Below are 25,717 nucleotides of genomic sequence, written 5' to 3' on the forward strand. Positions count from 1 at the left end.
CAAGACCACCACTCCTGGACATGATGCTGGAATACCTGGAAGCTGAAGAAGAACTCCACACTGGAATGAGACTTCCATTCCGAGACAAGCCCGACACACCAAGAGACCGGCACTTCTCCACTTTCAGGTGTCCAATCCTAGCCGCAGGTCTCCTCTGGGGGAGTCAGCCCGGGGCCTGCTCATTTGCTGAGAGCGCCCAGGCTGGGGTAGAGCTGTGTCCCACATATCTTGGTGTTGGAGGCCTCTTCCTTCACCTAGCAATCTCTAGACTTAAATGAAAAAAAAAGAAAAAGGAAAGTAGAAAGAGCTAAAGGAAAAAGGAAGAGGAGAGAAAATAATTGACAGGCTTGGATGAGCCCCAGACTCAGCCCCACATATTATGTGTGCAACTCCATAATTAGTTTTTCTTGAGATGTACATAAAGTTACATTTTTGGCATGTCTAATGTGTCAAGTAGCTATTGATTACAATGTAATGGGATGTATAGAAGTAGCATAGTTGCTTGACATAGTATTCAATCAAAGCTCGCTGATTGGGAAGAAAATATGTTTTAATATTGTTGTATTTCTTAGAATTGTACATTTGCTCAGTTATAAATAACATTACCTATCCTTGCAATGTCTCATACAGCAGACATTGTTAGGTATTTGGTAACCTGCTTGTTCACATACACAGATACATAATTTAGTCTTTCTGCCATGTATGCAGTTAAATTATTTATTCTTTTCTGGTTCTGCATAACATAGAATGTCAAAACTTAACAAGACATGGACAAAATAAATCATAAACTGGCAATCAACTGGGTAAAATAGCTGTATCCATCCAAAAGACCTTCAAATATGTCTTTAGTTTGTCTATAAAATATCAACTAATGCAAGTTGTTCCATTGGTTTTAGATTGCTCTTTCTTGGCTGAGTCCTCACTTCGGATAGCTGTTATCCTGGAGCATTCCTCATATTTTATGAGCAATCCTCTAGTATCTTGAGGAACCGTCATTCTTCCCTGCTGAGTATGAACACACTATTGACAGCCATTTCACTTTGCGCAGCTCCAAATCCAAGAAAGATTTATTTTTCTCTTCAACCCAAATCTAAGTATAGAAGCAAACTAGACTAAATACCAGAGCCAATTTTGGACTCATTGCATCTGCAAATTAATCCAGGTAATGCAGCCAGCGCAGGGTAATATAACAAGGACTTTCCCTAAGTCTAGCTCAATATCTCACTTTGTTATTCCTTGAGCTGTCTCAACACTATGGTTTGTCTTTGGAAAAGGGCAACATAATGAGTGTTTAAGCTTTTAACTAACATGAATAAACAAATATCCCTTTGTTTGGATTGGCAGTTTCAACAGTGAAAGTCCTCTGTAGTCACTTTCAATTAAATTATACTAATTTATCAAATATAAATCAGATTATTTTATGGTAATTATAATATGCAAAATGGTCACAAACACTGAACGTGGAACAACATTAATAAAACTAACAAAGTGACAAAAGTCTGACAAGGTCAAAACAAATTGCAAAAGGATTTACACTTTTCCGTTAACTGAAAAAGGTACTCATGGAAAATCTCCCATTTTTAAAACACGCTAATAATTGATTTTTTAGCATTTATGCGTCATTAAAAATATTACAAATTAATTATCACAATTACTCGGAGGCCTAACATTTTCTCAAATATTTGCGTAATATCGACTCCGGTTTTGAAACTCCCTATAGGCATATTTTGCATCTTTTTTATTATGTGGAATTCTTCCAAAAGGTTCAAGGTCATTAAAACAGGTATCAAAAACCTCATCGACAGCTTTTGTTGCAGTTTCTTTACTGACTTCACGAACGGCTAGGATGGAACGGAGGGCTCGCTCCCGCACACACTTCTGCATGGAAAAAGCAAAAGGTTAATGTTAGCAATCAAATCTAAAATCAAATCGGAGAGAACTCGTGGCAGCATAATTTAAACACATAAAAGAGGTGAAATTAATACACTTTCGTGGAGACTAAATGGAATCTTTTGCATTATTTTAGAAGGGAATGCAGCACTTTTTAAATCATTTAATATGCAGATTCATGTTTCTTCTTCCTCAATTATAAGACAAGTGCAGCACGGTGGCTCAGTGGTTAGCAATGCAGCCTCACAGTGCCAGGGATAGGGTTCAATTCCAAGCTCGGGCAACTGTCTGTGCAGATTCTCCCCGCGTCTGTGAGAGTTTCCTCCGGGTACTCTGGTTTTCTCCGACAGTCCAAAGATGCGAGCAAAGGAGGTACAGTTAGTAAGTTTGCAAATGACACCAAAATTGGAGGTGTAGTGGACAGCGAAGAAGGTTACCTCAAATTACAACAGGATCTGGACCAGATGGGCCAATGGGTAGAGAAGTGGCAGATGGAGTTTAATTCAGATAAATGTGAGGTGCTGCATTTGGGAAAGCAAATCTTAGCAGTTATACACTTAGTGGTAAGATCCTAGGGAGTGCTGCCGAACAAAGTGACCTTGGAGTGCAGGTGCATAGCTCCTTGCAAGTGGAGTCGCAGGTAGACAGGATAGGGAAGGCGACGTTTGGTATGCTTTCCTTTATTGGTCAGAGTATGAAGTACAGGAATTGGGAGGTCATGTTGCAGCTGTACAAGACATTGGTTAGGCCACTGTTGGAATATTGCATGCAATTCTGGTCTCCTTCCTGTCGAAAAGATGTTGCAAAACTTGAAAGGGTTCAGAAAAGAATTACAAAGATGTTGCCAGGGTTGGAGGATATGAGCTATCGGGACAGGCTGAGCAGGCTGGGGCTGTTTTCCCTGGAGCGTCGGAGGCTGAGGGGTGACCTTACAGAGGTTTATAAAATCATGAGGGACATGGATAGGATAAATACACAGTCTTTTCCCTGGGGTGAGAGAGTCCAGAACTACAGGGCATAGGTTTAGGGTGAGAGGGGAAAGATATAAAAGAGACCTACAGGGCAACGTTTTCACACAGAGGGTGGTACCTGTATGGAATGAGCTGCCAGAGGAAGTGGTGGAGGCTGGTACAATTGCAACATCTAGAAGGCATCTAGATGGGTATATGAAAAGGAAGAATTTGGAGGGATATGGGCTGGGTGCTGGCAGGGTTGGGATATCTGGTCAGCATGGATGAGTTGGACCGAAGGGTCTGTTTCTGTGCTGTACATCTGTAGGACTATGTGCAGTTTAGGTGAATTGGCTATACTAAATTGCCCATAGTGTTCAGGGATGTGTAGGTTAGGTGCATTAGTCAGAGCAAACATAGGGGGAAATGGGTCTGGGTGGGTTATCCTTCAGAGGGTTGGCATGGGCTCGTTGGGCCAAAAGGGCCTGTTTCCACACTGTCGGGATTCTATAATTCTATGAATTTGCATAATAATGCTCGAACGTTCATACTCACCCCTCTACAGTACAAAATGTTACTTGACCAGGAGGATCTCACCAGCGTCCATGCTGCTGGTCTAACCGATGTACAGGAGCTATGAATAAAGTGGCCCTAGGTAACTGATTGACATCCTTTTCTCCAAACAGCAAGCAGCCAGATTATTTGATGACCCATTTCTAATTAGGCTATTAAATGGTCCCAATGTTGTGCCATCTTTTTAAAAACTTTATGTGCAATGCAATACATTTCTCCTCCCCAAGACAATACCATGATTCAAAGACTAACAGATACTTAACTTGTTAAGCATGGACAAACCAATGGAGAGACAAAAGAGGAAATGAGAACTTATCTTTCATCTTGTCAACACTAAATGCATATGGCACAATAGACAGAGCATTCTAAATGAAGGTGTTGAACACAAATATCCTGAAAAGCTAGACACAAGGATTATGTTAAATATCATAGACATGAATTTTCTCCATTGTTCCCTCCTTTTGGCCAACATAACAATCCAATAAAAGCCCCAGACAGATGTGCAACAAGATTTCTGCCATAGTTACAATGATCAATCAGGAAAACCTAGCTCATGCAACACTCACTTGATGATGTTCCTTTAGACCAAAGTTGAATCGAAGCAATTCATTCCCAAAGGTACATTCACCACTGAGATTAGCGGCTCGGATCTGTTGAAATTTATAGAATAATTTATATGAATATTCAGACCATAGAGGTCTCACACCTGGCAAGCCTATCACGTGTATCAGTATAACATATGCAAAGTATATTTCATAACTGCATATGCCCAGTGCATAATTATTCAAAACACTAGATAAAAATGCTTAGTGTCAAAAAAAACTTTGTTAACTAGACTAGCCCAAGAAACAAAATGGCTACAAGAGCGTATCTGAGGCTAGGAATCCTGCAATGAGTAACTCACCTCCTGACTCCAAAGCCTGTTCAGCACCTACAAGGCCAAGTCAGGAGTGTGATGGAGTACTTCCCATTTGCATGGGTTAGAGCAGCTCCAACACTCAAGAAACTTAATCATCAAACAGACAAAGCAGTCCACATGAGTAGCTCCATATCCACAAACATCCCTCCACCACTGGTCAGTAGTAGCAGTCTGAGCCATTTCCAAGATGCACTGCAGAAATTCACCAAGGCTCCTTCAACGGTACTTTCCAAACATGCACCATCATCTAGAAGGATAAGGGCAGCAGATACATGGAATCACCATCAGCTGCAAGACACTCTCCAAGCCACGTACCAACTTGACTTGAAAATATATTGCTGTTCCCTCAGTGTCACTTGAATTTTCTCCCTATGGTATTGTGGGTTAGCCCACAACAGCAGTTTAAGGCAGCACCATACCACCACCTTCTTAACGGCAACCATGGATGGGCAATAAATGCTGGCCAGCCAGCAACATCCTTATCATAAGAAGGAATTTTTAAAAAGTAATCTGCTCTTTGCCAAAAAGAGTTCAGGAAACAATCGAGTGCATCAGGAAACCAAATCATTCCATTCTCTTCAATATGTGCAGGAAGGGTGGCTTTGATTTGTCAGATATTGCTTAAGACAAATTTCCTGACCAACAGTAATTAGACTCTAATTCACCTGAAGATGTGCCTACTTATAGAATAGTCTCTATTCCATTGTTACCTGCTCTCCATGAGATCCAATTTCTGTCTTATAGAGTCAGAGAGATATGCAGCTCGGAAACGGACACTTTGGTCAAACTCAGTCATGCTGACCAGATAGCCTAAATTAATCTAGTTCCATCTGTAGTAATTTGGTCCATACCCCTCTATACCCTTCCTATTTATATACCCATCCAGATGCCTTTTCAAAGTTGTAATTGCACCAGTCTCCATCACTTCCACTGGCAGCTCATTCCATACACACACGACTCTCTGCATGAAAAAGTTGCCCCTTAGGTCCTGTTTAAATCTTTTCCCTCTCACCTTAAACCTATACCCTCTAGTTTTGGACTCTCCCACCTGGGAAAAGATCTTGACTATTCACTCTAACCATGCCCTTCATGATTTTATAAACCTCTATAAGGTCAGGGAGAACAGCCTTTCAACTATGGGTTTGTCAATTAGAAGAAAATGTTTGTCTTGAAATGTTCACCATTAATAGAATATAACAATGATAATGTTTTACAGAAAAGCTACAAAAAAAATTAAGGATGACATTTCCAAAGATGTTGCTGCACTCTGAATAAACCAGAGCAGGTTTCAATTCCACAACACTCTGGACAGCAATTGCTGTTGTATCCCTACCAGCCCTTAAATGCTGCATCCATTCCCACCCCACCAATTATCGGCCTCCGAATCCCCCATTCCCATTCACACCCTCAAATCCTAAAAAGGGTTTTAATCTCCCCCACTGACTATGTCTTCCCCAAAAATTCCAGCTTCAAGGCAGTCTTCCCATTATGCCTCCTCTCTTACAGCCATCTCAAATGTAATGTTAATTACACACCCCGAATATTCCACTATCCTTTCACAAACATCCTCCTCTTCTGGTGTCCTAGTGACCATCACCATCTGGAGCCTCAAAATATCCAATGGAAGGGCAAGCCTGTCAATCAGACTGGCCTTTGGGCAGACAGCAGGTTAGTTCCATCATGGACCTCCTTGGGGGAAATCCCACCTATCTAATGGACCAGCTCCCTGCCACTCAGGTAAGGATTCAGCACCATGACAAATGCAAGTATACCATTCATAATAGCTGACATAACCTAAAACTTTAATCCATTGAGATTCCTTACCTCTGAGCAAGCCAGGTGTTTGATATTATGGAACCAATCGACATGTGCACGGCAGTGGTCAAACGTGTGTATTAATTCATGGGTAACAACCCGATTCATGTGTTTTTGTTGATGGATGTTATTCTGGCATAAAACAATCTTGATTGCAAAGACAAGACATATATGATACAGAGTGAACAGGTGTACTGCAAAAAGGTGTGAATATTCACTGTTATTAGTTATAAACTTTCCTGTTGTTAAATGGCATACTTTTAAAGTCTAACCCATGACAACGTTACTGTGCTTCCACATGTGAAAAGGTTTGGAAAAGCTAAGAAAACGTGGCAGAAGTTTTAAGGTACAAGATGAGTTCAAGTTACAAAGTTCATTTTAGGTGCAATGAACTTATTACAACAATGGTCAAGTTATTCTCAGACATTTTAATAATCAATTCAACAAACTGGCTAGTAACAATCATCCTTTAACCCTTGTTCATCAGATCAGGAAAAGTAAAGCCATTAATTTACTGTCACAGAGTCATAGAGATGCACAGCGTGGAAAGAGACCCTCAGTCCAACTTGTCCAAGCCGACCAGGTATCCTAAAATGCTAGAGCTCTTCAAGAGAGCTTAAACTAGCTTGGCAACAGGAAGCAAATCAGAACTACAAATCAGAGGATGGAGTAGCTGCTGAACAGGCAAATACAATGTGCAGAAAATCTGAGAGGAAGGATAGACAGTTGATAGGGCAACGTTGCAGTCAGTGTGATGGGTTGAAGTGTGTTTATTTTAATGCAAGAAGTATCAGAAATAAGGGCGTTCAACTTAGAGCTTGGATCAGTATTTGGAGCTGCATTGTTGTTGCCATTGTGGAGACTTGGATATCACAGGAGCAGGAATGGTTGTCGAATGTTCAAAAGGAATAGGGATGGAGGTAAAAGAGGTGGAGGAGTGACATTGCTAATCAGGGATAGTATCACAGCTGCAGAAAAGAAGGTCATCAAGGAGGGTCTGTCTACTGAGTCAATATGGGGGGATAGAGAGAAACACAAAAGGATCAGTCTTTTATTGGGAATTTTCTACAGAACCCCCCAATATCAACACAGAACAGATTAGAAGGCAGATTTTAGAAAGTAACGGGTGGGCAGGGGGGGGAAAAGAGGTGTTGTCACGAGTGACTTTAACTTCCCTAATATTGATTGGAACCTCCTTAGTGCAAATAGTTTGGATGGAGCAGATTTTGTCAGATGTGACCAGAAAGGATTCCTGACTCAGTATGTAGATAGGCCAACTAGAGGGGAGGCCATACTGGATTTGGTGCTTAGCAATGAACCAGGTGAGCTCTCAGATCTCTCAGTGAGATATCATTTTGTTGATAGTGATCATAACATTCTGACTTTTACAAAGTCATGGAGAGGGATAGGAGCAGATTGTAAAATAAGGTATTGAACTGGAGAAAGGGGAATCACAGTGCTCTTAGGCAGGAACTGTAGAGCATAAATTGGGAACAGATATTCTCAGAGAAATGCAGGACAGAAATGTGGAGGTTGTTTAGGAAGCACTTGCTACGAGTGCTGGACAGGTTTGTCCCTCTGAGGAAGGGATGCCAGGGTGAAGGAACCTTGGAAAACAAGTGATGTGGAATATCTCATCAAGAAGAAGAAGGAAGCTTACTTAAGGTTGAGGAAGGAAGGATCAGACAGGGCTCTAAAAGGTTACAAGCTAGCCAAGAAGGAATTGAAGAATGGACTTGGGAAAGTAAGGAGGCGGCATTAAAAAGCCTTGGTGGGTAGGATTAAGGAAAAGCCCAAGGTGTTCATCACTTAAGTGACAAAAAAAGATGGCCAGAGTAAAGGTAGAGCCAATCAGGGATAAGTAGAGGCAACTTGCACCTGGAGTCGGAGAAGGTAAGGGACGCCCTTAACAAATACTTTGCTTCAGTGTTCAGTTGTGAAAGGGACCTTGTAGTTTGTGAGGACAGCGTGAAACAGGCTGATATGCTCGAATAGGTTGACGTTAAGAAGGAAGACGCACTAGAAATTTTGAAACACAGAAGGATACTTAAGCCCCTGGGTCGGACAAGATATACCCAAATTTACTACGGAAGAGATTGCTGTGCTTTTAGCGATGATCTTCGCATCCTTACCGCCCACTGGAGTAGAACTATGTGATTGGAGGGTGGCAAATGTTATTCCCTTGTTCAAGAAAGGGAATAGGGATAACCCTGTGAATTACAGACCAATCAGTCTTAAGTGGTGGAGGGCAAATTATTGGAGAGGATTCTGACAGACAGGATTTATGATTATTTGGAAAAGCATAGCTTGATTACAGATAGACAGCATGGCTTTGTTTGGGATAGGTCATGCCTCACAAACCTTACAGAGGATGTGATAAAACACATTGATGAAGGTAGAGCAGTGGATATGGTGTATACGGATTTTAGCAAGGTGTATGATAAGGTTCCCCCCATAGAAGGAAAGTAAATAAGGAGGCATGAGAAACAGGGAAATTTGGCCTTCCAGATACAGAATTGTATGGGCCACACAAGACTGAGGGTGGTAGTAGATGGAAAGTATTCTGACTGGAGCTCAGTGACCAGTGGTGTTCCACAGGGATCGGTTCTGGGACCTCAAGGGTGGGTTAGTAATTTTGCTGGTGCCACTAAGGTTGGAGGAGTTTGGATAGTGTGGAGGGTTGTTGTAGGTTGCAGTGGGACATTGATAGGATGCACAGCTGGGCTGAAACATGGGAAATGCAGTTCAACCTGGAAAAGTGTGAAGTGGATTCAGTTTGGCAGATTACAGGCTTAAAGGCAGGATTTTTGGCATTATGGAGGGACAGAGGATTTTGGGGTCCACATCCACAAATCACTCAAAGTTGCCACACAAGTTAATAGGCTCATTAAGAAGGCATATGGTGTTTGGCTTTCATTAGTAGGGGTACAGAGTTTAAGAGCCACAATGTTATGCTGCAGCTGTATAAAGCCCTGGTTAGACCACACTTGGAATAGCGTGTTCAGTTCTGGTCGCTTCATCATAGGAAGGATGCGGAAGCCTTACAGAGGGTGCAGAGGAGATTTACTAGGATGCTGCCTGGATTGGAGGGCATGTTTTATGAAGAAAGATTGAGGGACCAAGGGCTTTTCTCATTGCAGCGAAAAAAAGAGAGGTGACTTGATAGAGGTATACAAGATGATGAGAGGCATAGATACAGTGGATAGCCAGAGACTTTTTCCCAGGGTGGAAATGGCTATCACAAGGCAAACCTTCCTTAGCCAGGTTCACAAGAAAAAGTTTTGTTTCATTTACATAAAATTGCAAAATTAAAGTAGTAATTCACAACACTCTGATTCAAAGAATTTTTAACACTGCCCAGATTTGTTTTCCAAGTTTTTAATATTCTTTAATTTTGAACCTGGTGGGATTTAGGGGACAGAAAATTTAACAAAAAATAATTGGAGTTTGTAGCAAACACACCTCAGTTATGGGGACTCTAAACTTCATATAGATTGGGCAAGTTGGTAACTTATCAGTTCCTGACTGCCTTCAGAATCATAGAATCCCTACAGTGTGGAAACAAGCCCTTCTGCCCAATAAGTCCACACCGACCCTCTGAAGGGCAACCCACCCAGACCTGTTCCCCTACATTTTACCCCTGACTAATGCAACTAACACTACAGGCAATTTAGCATGGCCAATTCGCCTGACCTGCACATCTTTGGACTGTAACCGGACCACCTGGAGGAAACCCATGCAGACATGGGGAGAATGTGCAAACTTCACACAGATAGTTGCCCTGGGTGGGAATTGAACCCGGGTCTGTGGCGGTGTGAGGCAGCAGTGCTAACCATTGAGCCACCGTGCCGCCCTTTGTGGGGAAAGCATGGTGCTGATCTATCAACTACCTGATTGGCACATGATGTTGTGATCGAAATGTATTGCCCGCCTGGGTGGTGAAAGCAGATTCAATGGTAACAATCAAAAGTGAATTGGATAAATGCTTAAAGAGGATAAATTTATAGCATGTGGGGCAAAGACCTGGGGGAGTGAACTCATTATTGGACTGCTCTTTCCAAGATGCACCTAAAGTATGCTGGCCCAAAAGGCCACTTACCATGCTGGATAAACTATATCAAGTACTTTCCCACCTGTGATATTTCAGCATCAAAACCTCCACTGACTGTTCCATCACAATCTTCACAGGAAAAATGACGATCCTTATCAATGGCACTGAAACACAATATTGTTTACTTATTCTGCCATAGTCATTTAATAGAATGTATTAAATGAGCATTTTAAAAGCAGCAGCAAAATACTGTACATGCTGGAAATTTCAAATAAAATCAGAAATACTGGAAAATCTCAACAGTACAGATGAAGAAACAGAATTAATGGGAGAGATTTTAACTTATTCAAACCCATCCATTTGCAGAGTTATATCTGACCCAATACTCAGTTCAATTGCCTTTTATCAGATCTGGACAGTGTTAGAGATGACTAAAATTTTAAGCAAGTTCAGACCCAGAGGAAAGTTACTGGTGTGGGGTGACTATTCCAAATAACCATTTAAAGTTCCTCTTAACTCATTGTATACCTGGGGATAAATAATGACAACATTCTGAAGGTATTTGTTTATTATACTGAGCAGGTTTTCTTCCGCTCCAAGAATTCCTGTACAAAGTTACAATCTAAACAGATTTGTCTGGTCAATGTTATATTGTATTATTAGATTAGCACTGTTGCCTCACAGCACCAGGGTCCCAGGTTCGATTCCGGCCTCGGGTAACTGACTGCGTGGAGTTTGCACATTCTCCCTGTGTCTGCGTGGGTTTCCGCTGGGTGCCCTGGTTTCCTCCCACAATCCAAAGATGTGCAGGTCAGGTGAATTGGCCATGCTAAATTACTCAGTGTTAGGTGCATCATTCAGAGGGAAATGGGTCTGGGTGAGTTACTCTTTGCAGGGTCGGTGTGGACTTATTGGCCTGAAGGGCCTGCTTCCACACTGTAGGGAATCTAATCTAATCTATGTTTTCTTTATTAAATAAGACATTGCAGAGGCCACTTTTGAAATACTGCATTCCATTCTCATCTCCCTGCTATAGGAAAAATGTTGTTAAAACTTGAAAGAGTTCAGAAAAGATATACAAAGATGATGCTGGGATTGGAGGGTTTGAGCTATAGGGAAAGGCTGAATAGGCTCGGGCTACTTTCCCTGAAGCATCGGAGGCTGAGGGGTGACCTTATAGAGATTTATAAGATGATGGACATAGATTGGGGTGAATAGCCAAGGTCTTTTTCCCTGGGTAGGGGAGTCCAAAGCTAGAGGCCAAAGGTTTAAGGCAAGGGGAGAAAGATATTTTTTAAAAAAAGGGAACTAATGGGCACCTTTTTCATGCAGAGGGTGGTGTGTGTATGCAACAAGCTGCCAAATTTAGTGGTGGAGGCTGGTACAATTACAACACTTAAAGGGCATATGGAGGGGTAATGGGATATGGGCCAAATGCTTGCAAATAGGAATAGATCAGTTTAGGATATATGGTCGTCATGGACAAGTTGGACCAAAGGGCTTGTTCCATACTGTATATCTCTATGACTCTAGAAGAGGATTTTCATTAATTAAAAGGAATAAAGGTGGGTATACACATGCAGTCTGAATAATAAAGTTAGTAACAGCTGTTTATAGGGACTATGACTACAGTGTAACATATACAGAGGGGGGTTAATGTAGTATCAATCATATGTTGTTGAGAATATGGCCTCCCAATGCTCTTCTAAACTGCCACTATTTATACCTGCCTCTCAAGGTTCGCAATTGTTCAACATCTTTAAAACAATTAATTTACACCAGTTTTTCTCCCAACTGGCTAAGGAATCATCCAGTATAATCCAGAAACTCAAAATTATTATTGGGGCACTTTTGACATACCAAATCTAATATCAGTACTGTTCATTGGTGATCCATAACTTAAAGTTAACCTGCCCTCCCCTCTCTTCACAATTCTGTGCTTCTCCACAGTATATACTTACCGTTATGACATATTAGTGAGTATGGGGAGGTGACAGCCTAGTGGTATAATCACTCGACTATTAGCCCAGTAATATTAGACCAAGGATTATTTTCTACCATAGAGGATGGTGAAATTTGAACTCAATGAAAAATAAATTCTGGAATTAAGATTTAATAATGGCCATGACTCCACTGCAAATTATTGGAAAAAAAACTCATTTGGTTCACTAATGTCTTTTAAGGAAAGAAACCATCATCCTTAACTGGTCTGGCCTACATGTGACTCCTGTCCCCACAGTAATGTGATTGGCTCTCACTAACTCCTGGGCAATTAGGATGGACAATAAATCTGGTCTAGCCAGCAATTCCAGGAATGAATTTTAAAAGTCCATTCAAATGGTTAAAAGACAAATTTCAGTACAAGCTTAGATAAAGTAGGTATACAACAGCTGGATAGTTAATAATAAGTTTAAATGGGAGGATTAAACTTACCATCCTGAACTTTTCATGGCATCTATTAGAAGTTTTGCATATGGATCTGCAGAAATCAGATTACAAATTTCATACTGACCATTAACTCGGAACTGGAAAATTTATGCAAAATTGATCAAACTGGTAACTGATTCTTTAAAAAAAATTACAAAATTAGTTAGACAAAACAGAACAATAGCAGATACTGGATTAGTGGTGCTGGAAGAGCACAGCAGTTCAGGCAGCATCCAACGAGCAGCGAAATCAACGTTTCGGGCAAAAGCCCTTCATCAGGAATAAAGGCAGTGAGCCTGAAGCATGGAGAGAGAGTAGCATAGAGTACAATGGGTGAGTGGGGGAGGAGATGAAGGTGATAGGTCAAGGAGGAGAGGGTGGAGTGGATAAGTGGAAAAGAAGATAGGCAGGTCGGACAAGTCAAGGAGACAGTAACTGAGCTGGAAGTTTGAAACTAGGATGAGGTGGGGGAAGGGGAAATGAACAATAGCAGACACAACTTAATGCAGTGTAAAGTGTTCGAGCTCAGAAGAAAGATTGTGTAGCCCAAATATACTTTGGATGGCATTTAGAGAACCAAGGATGAATTTGAAAGAAAACTTCAAGTCTAGGCAATGCAGATTTCAACATTTACAGTCCACAACTTATGGATCATCCTTACATCATACAAAGGTAATCCTGACTTCTGTTTGACCAGAATTACAGAGAGTCCACAAAAGGTTAAATTGAGGACAACTTTTATGGGTGACACTTTTATTTGCTTGTTCCAGAACAGGAAAGCATAATCTTAAGATTAGAGATAAGCCTTTTAGAAATGCTGTCAGAAATTGCCTCATACAAAGGAAATGGAAATTTCCCCCAAAATCCTGCGGAAGCTGGAGGTCAATCAAAATTTAAAACCAAGATTGATTTTTTTTTGGTTAACCAAGGGCATGATGGCTTAGGATACAAAATGTGAAGCTAGAACCAACATGCTGATCAGCCATGAATGGAACTATTATCTCAAGGGATTTAATGACCTGCTGCTATCCTTTGTTCCCAACAGCCAAACACCATCTTAATTCCCTCTCTGCAACCCCCTTAGCTCCTACAAACATGAGGAGCTCATGTCAGTAAACGTTGAAATCTGCATTGCTTAGACTTCAGGACTTAAGGAAATGAAGATGGAAGTTATAATTTATAGGAATGACCATTGCTGGAGAGAATAATAGGACAAGTGCGTTAAAGGTGGAAATTCAAGGCCTGACAGAGTGGATCTGTAGTGTTGTGGTGAATGGAGGAGTAAAGTCAAGTAGGTCCAGTTGTAAATGTTTTGGGAAAGTTTTGTATGTCAATGCCAAAACCACCAAATCAGTAAAGCCAGAGATCTTCCATTCAGATTCCACTGCCAAAACTCTCCTTCCCCTCAGCCCATCAAACCAAGATTGACTGTACAGGGGAAATAAATTGTTGGTATGTAGAGATTCACAACTATTTCCAGCTCTCTGGAGTGGACAGATGTTCCTATCCACTTTGCTACTGACTGCTAGCATAACAGTGAAAGCATCTCAAAGTAGCCCTGGTCCATGCAGTGATTTTGCCAGAATGTGGAGGTTTAAACTGCAAAGACATTGGGAGGGGACAAATGCTCAATTGGAGGCCTTTTGAACAGCCTACTGGGGTGTTAAGCTCATGTCCTATTCTCCCTGTTCCAGTAGTTCAGGTAGAACATTAAGGAATCCATTTAGTTGCACAGAATTTTCAAGAAAGCAGTGAATTTCTAAACTTCAAAATAATCTTACACAACAGTTTTAGAACTATGAAGCTAACAGAATTGCAAGTGATTTTTAACTATTCACTACTCTGCCTTACTGACTATATACAAATAATCACTAACCTGATCTGAACTGCACCTGAATTATAAGCATTTATCCTAGTTTGAGCTTCTTTTACTCAGTAGCTTGCACATTCCTATTTCTCCCAAGGTATCACTATAGGCACTTTAAGCCATAGCTGATAGAATGGGATTGTATGAACTGAGTTCAGGACAATTATAAACTCTGAAACATTCTCAAACAAAACAGTTGACTACTACTCATGCAATCAACCTGCTACCGAAATTCTGAAGAAGGGTCACTCAACTTGAAAATGGTTACTCGTTTTCTCTCCACAGATGCTGCCAGATCTGCTTAATTTCTGTTGTTTGTTTGTTTCACATCTCCAGCATTCCCAGTTCTTTGTCTTTATGAATAGAAGTGTCTTTAGTGGTAAACTTTATGACCTGCGTTTCAGTAGTTCGTGGATGAGAGTAGGATTGATATTAAAAACATGGGCTTATACTATGACCAGAGGTTACTACTGCTGTTGTGTGATTTGGAGTTCAGGTTAAAGTAAAAATCAATGGGTTTAGATCAGGATTAGGATTAGTAGGTAACATACAGCTAACAGGAAACTAGGGACCATGAACATAAGAGAGAGGCATTAATAAATTCAGTGGGAATTGATGTTGAGCTTTATTGGAAAAATTCAGAAGGTCATGAGAGGTTAGAATAGAGTGGACAGAAATTAAAGATGATCTGAAACCCAGGATCACTTTTTCTCAAAGAATAGAAATGCTCTGAAAGCCAGTCACACAAACTGTGGTTCCTAACGTAAAAAAGACAGCAATATTTGCAACAACTATGGTAATCTAAATGGAAATAAGTCAAAGTAAATTGTTGCTTCACCACAATGGTGGGAAGGGTAAAGAGCACCAACAACACTCAAGTACTTAAGCAATCCATGTTCAGATGCAAACGATCTAGACAATATCTAGGCTTGGAATGACAAGTGACAAGTTAGATTTGGGCCACACAAATATCAGGTAGGAGAAAGTGAGGACTGCAGATCAGAGCTTAAAAATGTGTTGCTGGAAAAGCGCAGCAGGTCAGGCAGCAAAGGAACAGGAGATTTTCCTGAAGGAGGGCTTATGCCCGAAATATCGATTCTCCTGTTCCTTTGATGCTGCCTGACCTGCTGCGCTTTTCCAGCAACCCATTTTTAAGCCCACACAAATATCAAACAATGAACATTTCTAATAAGACACAATCTAATACGTGATAATTCAATAATGTTACCATCATTGAACCCTCCCCCCACGATCAATATTCAGGGGGGTTACTATTGACAAGAGACGGAGTGTAGAACAGAGAGATCTAGGGCTCAGGTACAGAGTTCATTGAAAATTATGTCACAGGCAGAGTGGTAAATAAGGCATTTGGCATGCTTGCCTTCATTGCTTGGACCATTCAGCATAAGAGTTGGGAGATCATGCTGCAGTTGTACAGGATGCTGGTGAGGCCACTTTGGCATGCAGTGTTCAGTTCTAGCCACTCCACGACACGAAAGATACTACTAAATTGTAAAGAGTACAGAAAAAGATTGACAAAGATGTTACTGTGTTTGGGGCATTTGAGTTATAAGAGGAGGCTGGATAAGCTGGGACTTACTCCACTGGAGTGTAAGAGGTTGAGGGATGAAAGAAGTCGATGAAATCTTGAGGCTCACAGATAACATGAATAGCACCCCCCCTTAGATGTGGGGAGTTCGAAACTAGAGGGCATAATTTTAAAGGAGGGAGGAGAAAGACTTAAAAGGGATTCAAGGAGCAACCTTTTCACACAGAGTGGTTCATATGCAAAATGAACTGCCAGAGGAAGTGCTAGACGCAGGTACAGTTACACCATTTAATAGATATTTGGATAGGTACATGAACAGGAGAGGTTGAGAGGGAAATGGGCCAAAAGCAGGCAAATAGGACTAGCTTGCCTTGGGAACATAGGTCAATATGGACGATTTGGACCGAATGGTCTGTTTTCATGTTGTATGACTCTAAGATTCTAAGACTGTATAATACAGTGGCTGCAAGAGCAGGTCAGAGGCGAGGAGTACTGCAGGGAATAACTCACTTACTGGCTTCCCAAAGCCTGAGTACCGTCTACAAGGCTCAAGTCAAGAATGTGATGGAACAGTCTCCACTTGTCTGGATAAGTGCAGCTCCAACAACATTCACCTCATCCACAAACATTCACTTCCTCCACCATTGTTGCTCAGTGAATACGAAATGCATTGCAGCAATTCATCAGGGCTCCTTAGACAGCACCTTCCAAATTCATGACCATTTTCAAAAGAAGGACAAAGTCAACAGATAAGTAGGAATACAATCATATGCAAGTTCCCCACCAAGCCAACAACCATCCTGATTTGGAAATATATTGCCGTTCCTTCACTGTCGCTGGATCAAAGTCCCAGAATTCCCTTCCTAACAGCACTGAGAGTCTACTTACAGCACAAAGAACAGTACAGCACAGGAACAGGCCCTTCAGTACACCAAGACTTCACCAGCACGCAATGCCATTCTGAACTAAAAGCCTTTTGCATCTATGCTGTCTGTATTACTCATGCCTCTACCCCCATTCCACCCACCATCACACCCACTCCAGGTACTGGCTCCGACCCCACTCCCGGTACTGGCTCCGACCCCACTCCCAGCTCCACACCCACACCAGATCCCAGCTCCCGGCCCTGCCAAGTTTTCACCATCCCCCCAGACCTCCCACTCACTGAGGACGAACGATCAGTCCTCAGCAAAGGACTCACCTTCATCCCCCTCCGTCCACGCATCAATGAATTTAATACACGCCGTGACATCAAACAATTCTTCCGTCGCCTCCGCCTCCGAGCTTACTTTCACAATCAGGACTCCCGCCCACCTTCCGAGGACCCCTTCGCCCACCTCCAACACACTGCATCCATCTGGACACCCCGCGCTGGCCAATTACCTGGCCTCGACCTCTTCATTTCCAACTGCCACCGGGACATTAACCGCCTCAACCTGTCGACCCCCTCCCCACTCCAACCTCTCACCCTCAACGCGCAGCCCTCCAATCCCTCTGCTCCAATCACAACCTCACCATTAAGCCAGCGGATAAAGGGGGCGCAATGGTAGTCTGGCGCACTGACCTCTACACCGCTGAAGCCAAACGCCAACTCGAGGACACCTCTTCCTACTGCCCCCTCGACCATGACCCCACCCCCCATCACCAAACCATCATCTCCCAGACCATACAGAACCTCATCACCTCAGGAGATCTCCCACCCACAGCTTCCAACCTCATAGTCCAGGAACCCTACACTGCCCGGTTCTACCTCCTTCCCAAGATCCAAAGCCTGACCACCCTGGCCGACCCATTGTCTCAGCATGCTCCTGCCCCACTGAACTCATCTCTACCTACCTCGACACTGTCCTATCCCCCCCCCCCCCCCCCCCCCGAGTCCAGAAACTCTCCACATACGTTCGAGGCACCACCCACGCCCTCCACCTCCTCCAAGACTTCCGTTTCCCTGGCCCCCAATGCCTCATCTTCACCATGGATATCCAATCCCTCTACACCTCCATCCGCCATGACCAGGGCCTCCAAGCCCTCCGTTTTTTCCTCTCCAGACGTCTCCAACAGTACCCTTCCACTGACACTCTCATTCGTTTGGCTGAACTGGTCCTCACCCTTAACAATTTCACCTTTGAATCCTCCCACTTCCTCCAGACCAAAGGCGTAACCATGGGCACACGTATGGGCCCCAGCTATGCCTGTCTCTTTGTTGGCTATGTAGAACAGTTGATCTTCCGTAATTGCACCGGCACCAATCCCCACCTCTTCCTCCACTACATTGATGACTGCATTGGCGCCACCTCGTGCTCCCGCGAGGAGGTTGAGCAATTCATCAACTTCACCAACACATTCCACCCTGACCTTAAATTTACCTGGACCATCTCTGACACCTCGCTCCCCTTTCTGGACCTCTCCATCTCCATTAGTGACGACCGACTTGACACTGACATTTTTTACAAACCCACCGACTCCCACAACTACCTGGATTACACCTCTTCCCACCCTATCTCTTGCAAAAATGCCATCCGTATTCCCAATTTCTCCGCCTCCGCCGTATCTGCTCCCAAGAGGACCAGTTCCACCATAGAACACACCAGATGGCCTCCTTCTTTAGAGACCGCAATTTCCCTTCCCACGTGGTTAAAGATGCCCTCCAACGCATCTCGCCCACATCCCGCACCTCTGCCCTCAAACCCCACCCCTCCAACCGTAACAAGGACAGAACGCCCCTGGTGCTCACCTTCCACCCTACAAAACTTCGCATAAACCAAATCATCCACCGACATTTCCGCCACCTCCAAAAAGACCCCACCACCAGGGATATATTTCCCTCCCCACCCCTTTCCGCAAAGACCATTCACTCCGCGACTACCTGGTCAGGTCCACACCCCCCTACGACACACACTCCCATTCTGGCACTTTCCCCTGCCACCGCAGGAACTGTAAAACCTGTGCCCACACCTCCTCCCTCACCTCTATCCAAGGCCCTAAAAGGAGCCTTCCACATCTATCAAAGTTTTACCTGCACATCCACTAATATCATTTATTGTATCCGTCGCTCCCTCACAGCGCCAGGGACCTGGGTTCAATTCCCGCCTCAGGCGACTGACTGTGTGGAGTTTGCACGTTCTCCCCGTGTCTGCGTGGGTTTCCTCCGGGTGCTCCAGTTTCCTCCCACAGTCCAAAGATGTGCAGGTCAGGTGAATTGGCCATGCTAAATTGCCCGTAGTGTTAGGTAAGGGGTAGATGTAGATGTAGGGGTATGGGTGGGTTGCGCTTCGGCGGGGCGGTGTGGACTTGTTGGGCCAAAGGGCCTGTTTCCACACTGTAAGTAATCTAATCTAATCTAAAAAAATGGCAACTAAGGGCAGGCAATTACAGTGATGCAATCATCTCATGAGTGAATAAAATAAAGTTCAGCGTCATCCAGGATAAAACAGTATCTGATAGGCACTCCATTTACCAAATACAGTATTCACCACCATGTACAGAAGCAACAGTATACAACTGTGTACCATTGATAAGATGCAACAACTCCTCAGTCAGTATGTTCCAAACCTACAACCACTCCCATTCAGAAGGGCAAGGGGTAAAAGATATGTGGGGATGCCACCACCTGCAAGCTCCCCTCCAAAGTTCATACCATCTTGACCTGGAACTATCTTATTATTCCTTTACTGCTGCTGGGTCAAAATCCTGGAACCCCTTTCCTCAGGGAATAGTGGGTGCACTCACACTTCGTGGATTGCATTGGTTCAAGGCAGCAGGTCACCATCACCAACTTCAGGGAAAATGGGATGAGCAACAAATGCTGGCATAGGCAGTGATGCCCACGTCCCATGAGTTATAGTGTCACAGTGAGAGAATCTATTGCAATGCCTTTTTTGAGTGGGAGCAGCGGCCGAGGAAAAACGAACCCGGGAGACTACAGCTAAGGTAAGACGGTTTGTTTCAAAATTACTTACCTGTAGCGGGCAGCGGTTTTTTTTTTCTCTCTCTTCACAAAAAGAGCGGGAGCAGCAGAGGAAGTGACGGTAAACAGAGGGGCAGCCGGGAAGGAGAACGGTGAGTATAAATACTCCCCCTTTAATCACCAACGGTCATTTGAGTGGGAGCAGCGGCCGAGGAAAAACGAACCCGGGAGACTACAGCTAAGGTAAGACAGTTTGTTTCAAAATTACTTACCTGTAGCGGGCAGCGGAAGTGAGGTTGGAGCGCATAGCTGGGCGGGAAGGTAAGTGATTAGTATTTGAGTGGGTGTGTTCTAGACCCCAGGTCCTACTTCCATAGGGCCTCCCTCCCACCCTCCTTCTCTAACCTAACTTTAAAGTCCACAGGTTATTGACTCAGTGTTCTTGTTTTTGGAGACAGTGTACAGTCATGGCAGCGCAGGCGGTGGAATGTTCCTCCTGCAGGATGTTTGAGGTAGGGGTGACCACCGATACTCCTGCCGACTTCGTGTGCAGGAAATGCAGTCAGATCCTGATCCTCACCGAACGAGTTAGGGAACTGGAACTGGAGCTGGATGAGCTGAGGATTATTCGAGAGGCTGAGAGGGTGATCGATAGAAGCTACAGGGACATAGTTACGCCAGAGAACAGAGGTAGCTGGGTAACAGTTAGAGGTGGGAAGGGGAAGAAACAGGCAGTGCAGGGTTCCCCTGTGGTCGTTCCCCTAAAAAATAAGTATGCAGCTTTGGAAACTGTTGGGGGGGACAGCCTTGCAGGTGTAAGCTGCAGTGAAGGGGTCTGTGGCTCTGAGATTCAGAAGGGAAAGGGGGAGAAGAGGAGAGCGCTAGTTATAGGGGACTCTCTAGTTAGAGGGACGGACAGGCGGTTCTGTGGACATGGGCGAGACTCTCGGATGGTTTGTTGCCTCCCAGGTGCTAGGGTCCGAGACGTCTCGGACCGTGTCTTCAGAATCCTTAAGGGGGAGGGTGTGCAGCCAGAAGTCGTGGTACACATTGGCACCAACGACATAGGTGGGAAGAGGGGTGGGGAGGTCATTCAAGAGCTCAAGGAGTTAGGCTGGAAGCTAAAAGCTAGGACAGACAGAGTCGTCATCTCTGGGTTGTTGCCGGTGCCACGTGACAGAGAGGCAAAGAATAGGGAGAGAGTGCAGTTGAACACGTGGCTGCAAGGATGGTGTAGGAGGGAGGGCTTCAGATATTTGGACAATTGGACTGCATTCTGGGGAAGGTGGGACCTGTATAAACAGGACGGGTTGCACCTGAACCAGAAGGGCACCAATATCCTGGGGGGTAGGTTTACTAGCACTCTTCGGGAGGGTTTAAACTAATTTGGCAGGGGGATGGGATCCGGACTTGTAGTCCAGCAAGTAAGCTAGCTGTGTGTCAGGATGTCCAAGACTGTAGGGAGGCTGTGGAGAAGGTAGCACTGACAGGGACTACTTGCGGACACAGAGATGGGCTCAAGTGCGTATACTTCAATGCAGGGAGTATCAGAAATAAGGTGGGTGAACTTAAGGCGTGGATCGGTACCTGGGACTACGATGTTGTGGCCATCACGGAAACATGGATAGATGAGGGACAGGAATGGCTGTTGGAGGTTCCTGGTTACAGATGTTTCAGTAAGATTAGGGAGGGTGGTAAAAAAGGAGGGGGGGTGGCATTGCTAATTAGAAATGGTATAACGGCTGCAGAAAGGAAGTTTGAGGGGGATCTGCCTCTGGAGGTAGTATGGGCTGAAGTCAGAAATAGGAAAGGTGCAGTCACCTTGTTGGGTGTTTATTATAGGCCCCCCAATAGCAGCAGAGATGTGGAGAAACAGATTGGGAAACAGATTTTGGAAAGGTGCAGAAGCCACAGGGTCGTAGTCATGGGCGACTTCAACTTCCCAAATATTGATTGGAAGCTCTTTAGATCAAGTAGATTGGATGGGGCGGTGTTTGTGCAGTGTGTCCAGGAAGCTTTTCTAACGCAGTATGTAGATTGTCCAACCAGAGGGGAGGCCATATTGGATTTGGTACTCGGTAACGAACCGGGACAAGTGGTGGGCTTGTTAGTGGGTGAACATTTTGGTGATGGCGACCACAATTCTGTGACTTTCACCTTGGTTATGGAGAGAGATAGGTGCGCACAACAAGGAAGTTTTTACAATTGGGGGAAGGGAAATTACGATGCTGTAATACAGGATTTGAGGAGCATATGTTGGGAGCATAGGCTGTCAGGGAAGGATGTGGTGGAAATGTGGGACTTTTTCAAGGAGCAGATACGACGTGTCCTTGATATGTATGTACCGATCAGGCAGGAAAGAAATGGTCGTGTGAGGGAGCCTTGGTTGACGAGGGAGGTTGAATGTCTAGTAAAGAGGAAGAAGGAGGCTTACATAAGGTTGAGGAAACAAGGTTCAGACAGAGCAGTGGAGGGATACAGGATAGCCAGAAGGGACCTGAAGAAAGGGATTAGGAGAGCTAAGAGAGGGCATGAAAAATCCCTGGCGGATAGGATCAAGGATAACCCCAAGGCATTCTATGCGTATGTGAGAAACCTGAGAATGACGAGAAGGAGGGTAGGTCCGATCAAGGACAGTGGTGGGAGACTGTGTATTGAGTCGGAAGAGATAGGAGAGGTCTTGAATAAGTACTTCTCTTCAGTATTTACGAACGAGAGGGACCGTATTGTTGAAGAGGAGAGTGTGAAACGGACTGATAAGCTAGAAGAGATACCTGTTAGGAAGGAAGATGTGTTGGACATTTTGAACAACTTGAGGATAGACAAGTCCCCCGGGCCTGACGGGATATATCCTAGGATTATGTGGGAAGCAAGAGAGGAAATTGCAGTACCGTTGGCAATGATCTTCTCGTCTTCACTGGCAACTGGGGTGGTACCAGGGGACTGGAGAGTAGCGAATGTTGTGCCCCTGTTCAAAAAAGGGAATAGGGATAACCCCGGGAATTACAGGCCAGTTAGTCTTACTTCTGTGGTAGGCAAAGTAATGGAAAGGGTACTGAGGGATAGGATTTACGAGTATCTGGAAAGACACTGCTTGATTAGGGACAGCCAGCACGGATTTGTGAAGGGTAGGTCTTGCCTTACAAGTCTTATTGAATTCTTCGAGGAGGTGACCAAGCATGTGGATGAGGGTAGAGCAGTGGATGTAGTGTACATGGATTTTAGTAAGGCATTTGATAAGGTTCCCCATGGTAGGCTTATGTGGAAAGTCAGGAGGCATGGGATAGAGGGAAATTTGGCCAATTGGATAGAAAACTGGCTAACCGGTCGAAGTCAGAGAGTGGTGGTAGATGGTAAATATTCAGCATGGAGTCCAGTTACAAGTGGAGTTCCGCAGAGATCAGTTCTGGGTCCTCTGCTGTTTGTAATTTTTATTAATGACATAGAGGAGGGAGTCGAAGGGTGGGTCAGTAAATTTGCAGATGATACAAAGATAGGTGGAGTTGTGGACAGTGAAGAGGGCTGTTGTCGGCTGCAGAGGGACTTAGATATGATGCAGAGCTGGGCTGAGGAGTGGCAGATGGAGTTCAACCCTGCCAAGTGTGAGGTTGTCCATTTTGGAAGAACAAATAAGAATGCGGAATACAGGGTTAATGGTAGGGTTCTTGGTCAGGTGGAGGAACAGAGGGATCTTGGGATCTATGTACATAGATCTTTGAAGGTTGCCACTCAGGTGGATAGAGTTTGTAAGAAGGCCTATGGAGTATTATCGTTCATTAGCAGAGGGATTGAATTCAAGAGTCGTGAGGTGATGTTGCAGCTGTACAGGACTTTGGTTAGGCCACATTTGGAGTACTGTGTGCAGTTCTGGTCGCCTCACCTTAGGAAAGATGTGGAAGCTTTGGAGAGGGTGCAGAGAAGATTTACCAGGATGCTGCCTGGAATGGAGAGTAGGTCGTACGAGGATAGGTTGAGAGTTCTCGGCCTTTTCTCGTTGGAACGGCGAAGGATGAGGGGTGACTTGATAGAGGTTTATAAGATGATCAGACGAATAGATAGAGTAGACAGTCAGAAACTTTTTCCCCGGGTCCAACAGAGTGTTACAAGGGGACATAAATTTAAGGTGAAGGGTGGAAGGTATAGGGGAGATGTCAGGGGTGGGTTCTTTACCCAGAGAGTGGTGGGGGCATGGAATGCGCTGCCCGAGGGAGTGGTAGAGTCAGATTCATTGGCGACCTTTAAGCGGCATTTGGATAGGTACATGGATGGGTGCTTAATCTAGGATAGAAGTTCGGCACAACATCGTGGGCCGAAGGGCCTGTTCTGTGCTGTATTGTTCTATGTTCTATGTTCTATGCCTGCATAAATAGGAGCATGTAGGTTGGTTAGGGGTAATTAAGGGTGAAGAGTCAATACAGGGCCAATGTTTCAGGTCAAGACCCTTTGTCAAGAAGGGTTCTGACGTGAAACAATTCTCCTGCTCCTCTGATGCTGCTTGACTGACTGTTTTTTCCCCCCTAGACTTGATCAACTCCAAGTTTCCAGCATCTGCAGTCCTCACCAGCTCCAAGTGATGAAGGTTAAGCAGGATATGACAGATGTAAGGGAAGATTTGTTTGGAGGTGGCAGAAATGACAAGGTACGATTTGTTAATACCCCCCCCCCCCCCTCACTCACCCCAATCTTTCCCCCCCCCTCACTCACCCCAATCTTTCCCCCCCCCCTCACTCACTCCAATCTCTTTCCCCCCCCCCCCTCACTCACTCCAATCTCTTTCCCCCCCCCCCCTCACTCACTCGTGTCCAGAGTCACCTGCAGCATCAGGCGACATTTGTGGTTGAAGGTGAAGAGACTTTCCGCCAACAGGCCTTTCCTCGCCTTCCCGCTCTGATGCTCAGGGAACAGACCGTAACCATAATCCTCCTTCCCCTGCTGCTGACGGTCCCTATCGGGCTCAGTGTTGCCCATCGCCAGATAATTAGTTTGTTTTTCTTATTGACCAATTCTCCACGAGCCTCCCCCACCTCGCGCCATTGAACTGAAGGGTGAAAGGTCATCCTGAACTTCTGTATTTCTGGAACAAAACAAACACATTATCGATTAATTTAGTTATTATCCTTCCCTCTGATCCAAAAGTGTGTATTTGAAAATATATATACATTTACTTTGATATTATGTATTTTCTAAAAAGCCGTTTTGTTGATGCGCATGCGTGTGTGGTGTTTCGGGACAAGCGCGGGTTGGTACGTGGTCTAGTGACGTCACGTACAGTTCCCTTCATAGAGCGGTTTTAGGATGACATCTCCTGCTGAGCATGCCGGGTAAGGAAACTATCCAAGAAAGCCAATTTCCAGTTTAGACCCTGACTGGACAGTTCATATCTTTTTTTTGGCTTTTTTGAGAACGTGTACTTGCTACCACTGCATCTATGGATTTTTTTTTTATTTATCTCAATTAATGCCCATGTTTGTCAAGTTTATTTACTAAAAAGATAACAGTGATTGTCTAACTACATAACTGTAAGTAGTAACAGATCACTAGTTTACAAATACATTTATTCAGTTACAATGTATTCCAAATAAAATCGAATTTGAAGAATCACTAATGACAAAAGGAAATGTCTTCACTGCAGCATTTGTGGTATGGTATATTTTTGTGTGCTGATGATTGTGAAGACAACTCATCTGTTGTTTCAGTGAACATATCAACCTCAACTAAAATTATTAATAAAGTAAGGTAGCCACGGGGGATCAGTGATTAGCAATGTTGCCC

General features: G+C 44.1%; 1 protein-coding gene across 3 annotated transcripts; it reads right to left on the reverse strand.

Moving 5' to 3' along the window:
- Positions 1-532: 532 nt before the first annotated feature.
- On the reverse strand, positions 533-25,008 carry atp23 (ATP23 metallopeptidase and ATP synthase assembly factor homolog). 3 transcript variants are annotated; one of them, XM_072551928.1, is made up of 6 exons: positions 24,742-25,008; positions 12,632-12,677; positions 10,281-10,362; positions 6,157-6,294; positions 3,980-4,063; positions 533-1,878 (listed from the first exon to the last, which is right to left on the reverse strand). In XM_072551928.1, the coding sequence occupies exons 1-6, from the start codon at positions 24,911-24,913 to the stop codon at positions 1,675-1,677; spliced, it is 726 nt and encodes a 241-aa protein (XP_072408029.1). In that variant the 5' UTR covers positions 24,914-25,008; the 3' UTR covers positions 533-1,674. The 3 variants fall into 3 exon arrangements, with proteins under 3 accessions (XP_072408029.1, XP_072408030.1, XP_072408032.1); XM_072551929.1 differs by having other exon boundaries at positions 24,758-24,947; XM_072551931.1 differs by lacking the exon at positions 10,281-10,362 and having other exon boundaries at positions 24,742-24,946.
- Positions 25,009-25,717: the final 709 nt, after the last annotated feature.

Source organism: Chiloscyllium punctatum, chromosome 32 (assembly GCF_047496795.1).
Source record: "Chiloscyllium punctatum isolate Juve2018m chromosome 32, sChiPun1.3, whole genome shotgun sequence".
Taxonomy (NCBI): Eukaryota; Metazoa; Chordata; class Chondrichthyes; order Orectolobiformes; family Hemiscylliidae; genus Chiloscyllium; species Chiloscyllium punctatum.

Coding starts and splice junctions, on each gene's coding strand:
- atp23 (XM_072551928.1), bottom strand. CDS start 24,913: ATGGGCAACACTGAGCCCGATAGGGACCGTCAGCAGCAGGGGAAGGAG. Junction 12,678..24,741: donor GCAGGTGACTCTGGACACGA/GTGAGTGAGGGG, acceptor TGATTTCTGCAG/ATCCATATGCAAAACTTCTA. Junction 4,064..6,156: donor AACACCTGGCTTGCTCAGAG/GTAAGGAATCTC, acceptor AAATTTCAACAG/ATCCGAGCCGCTAATCTCAG.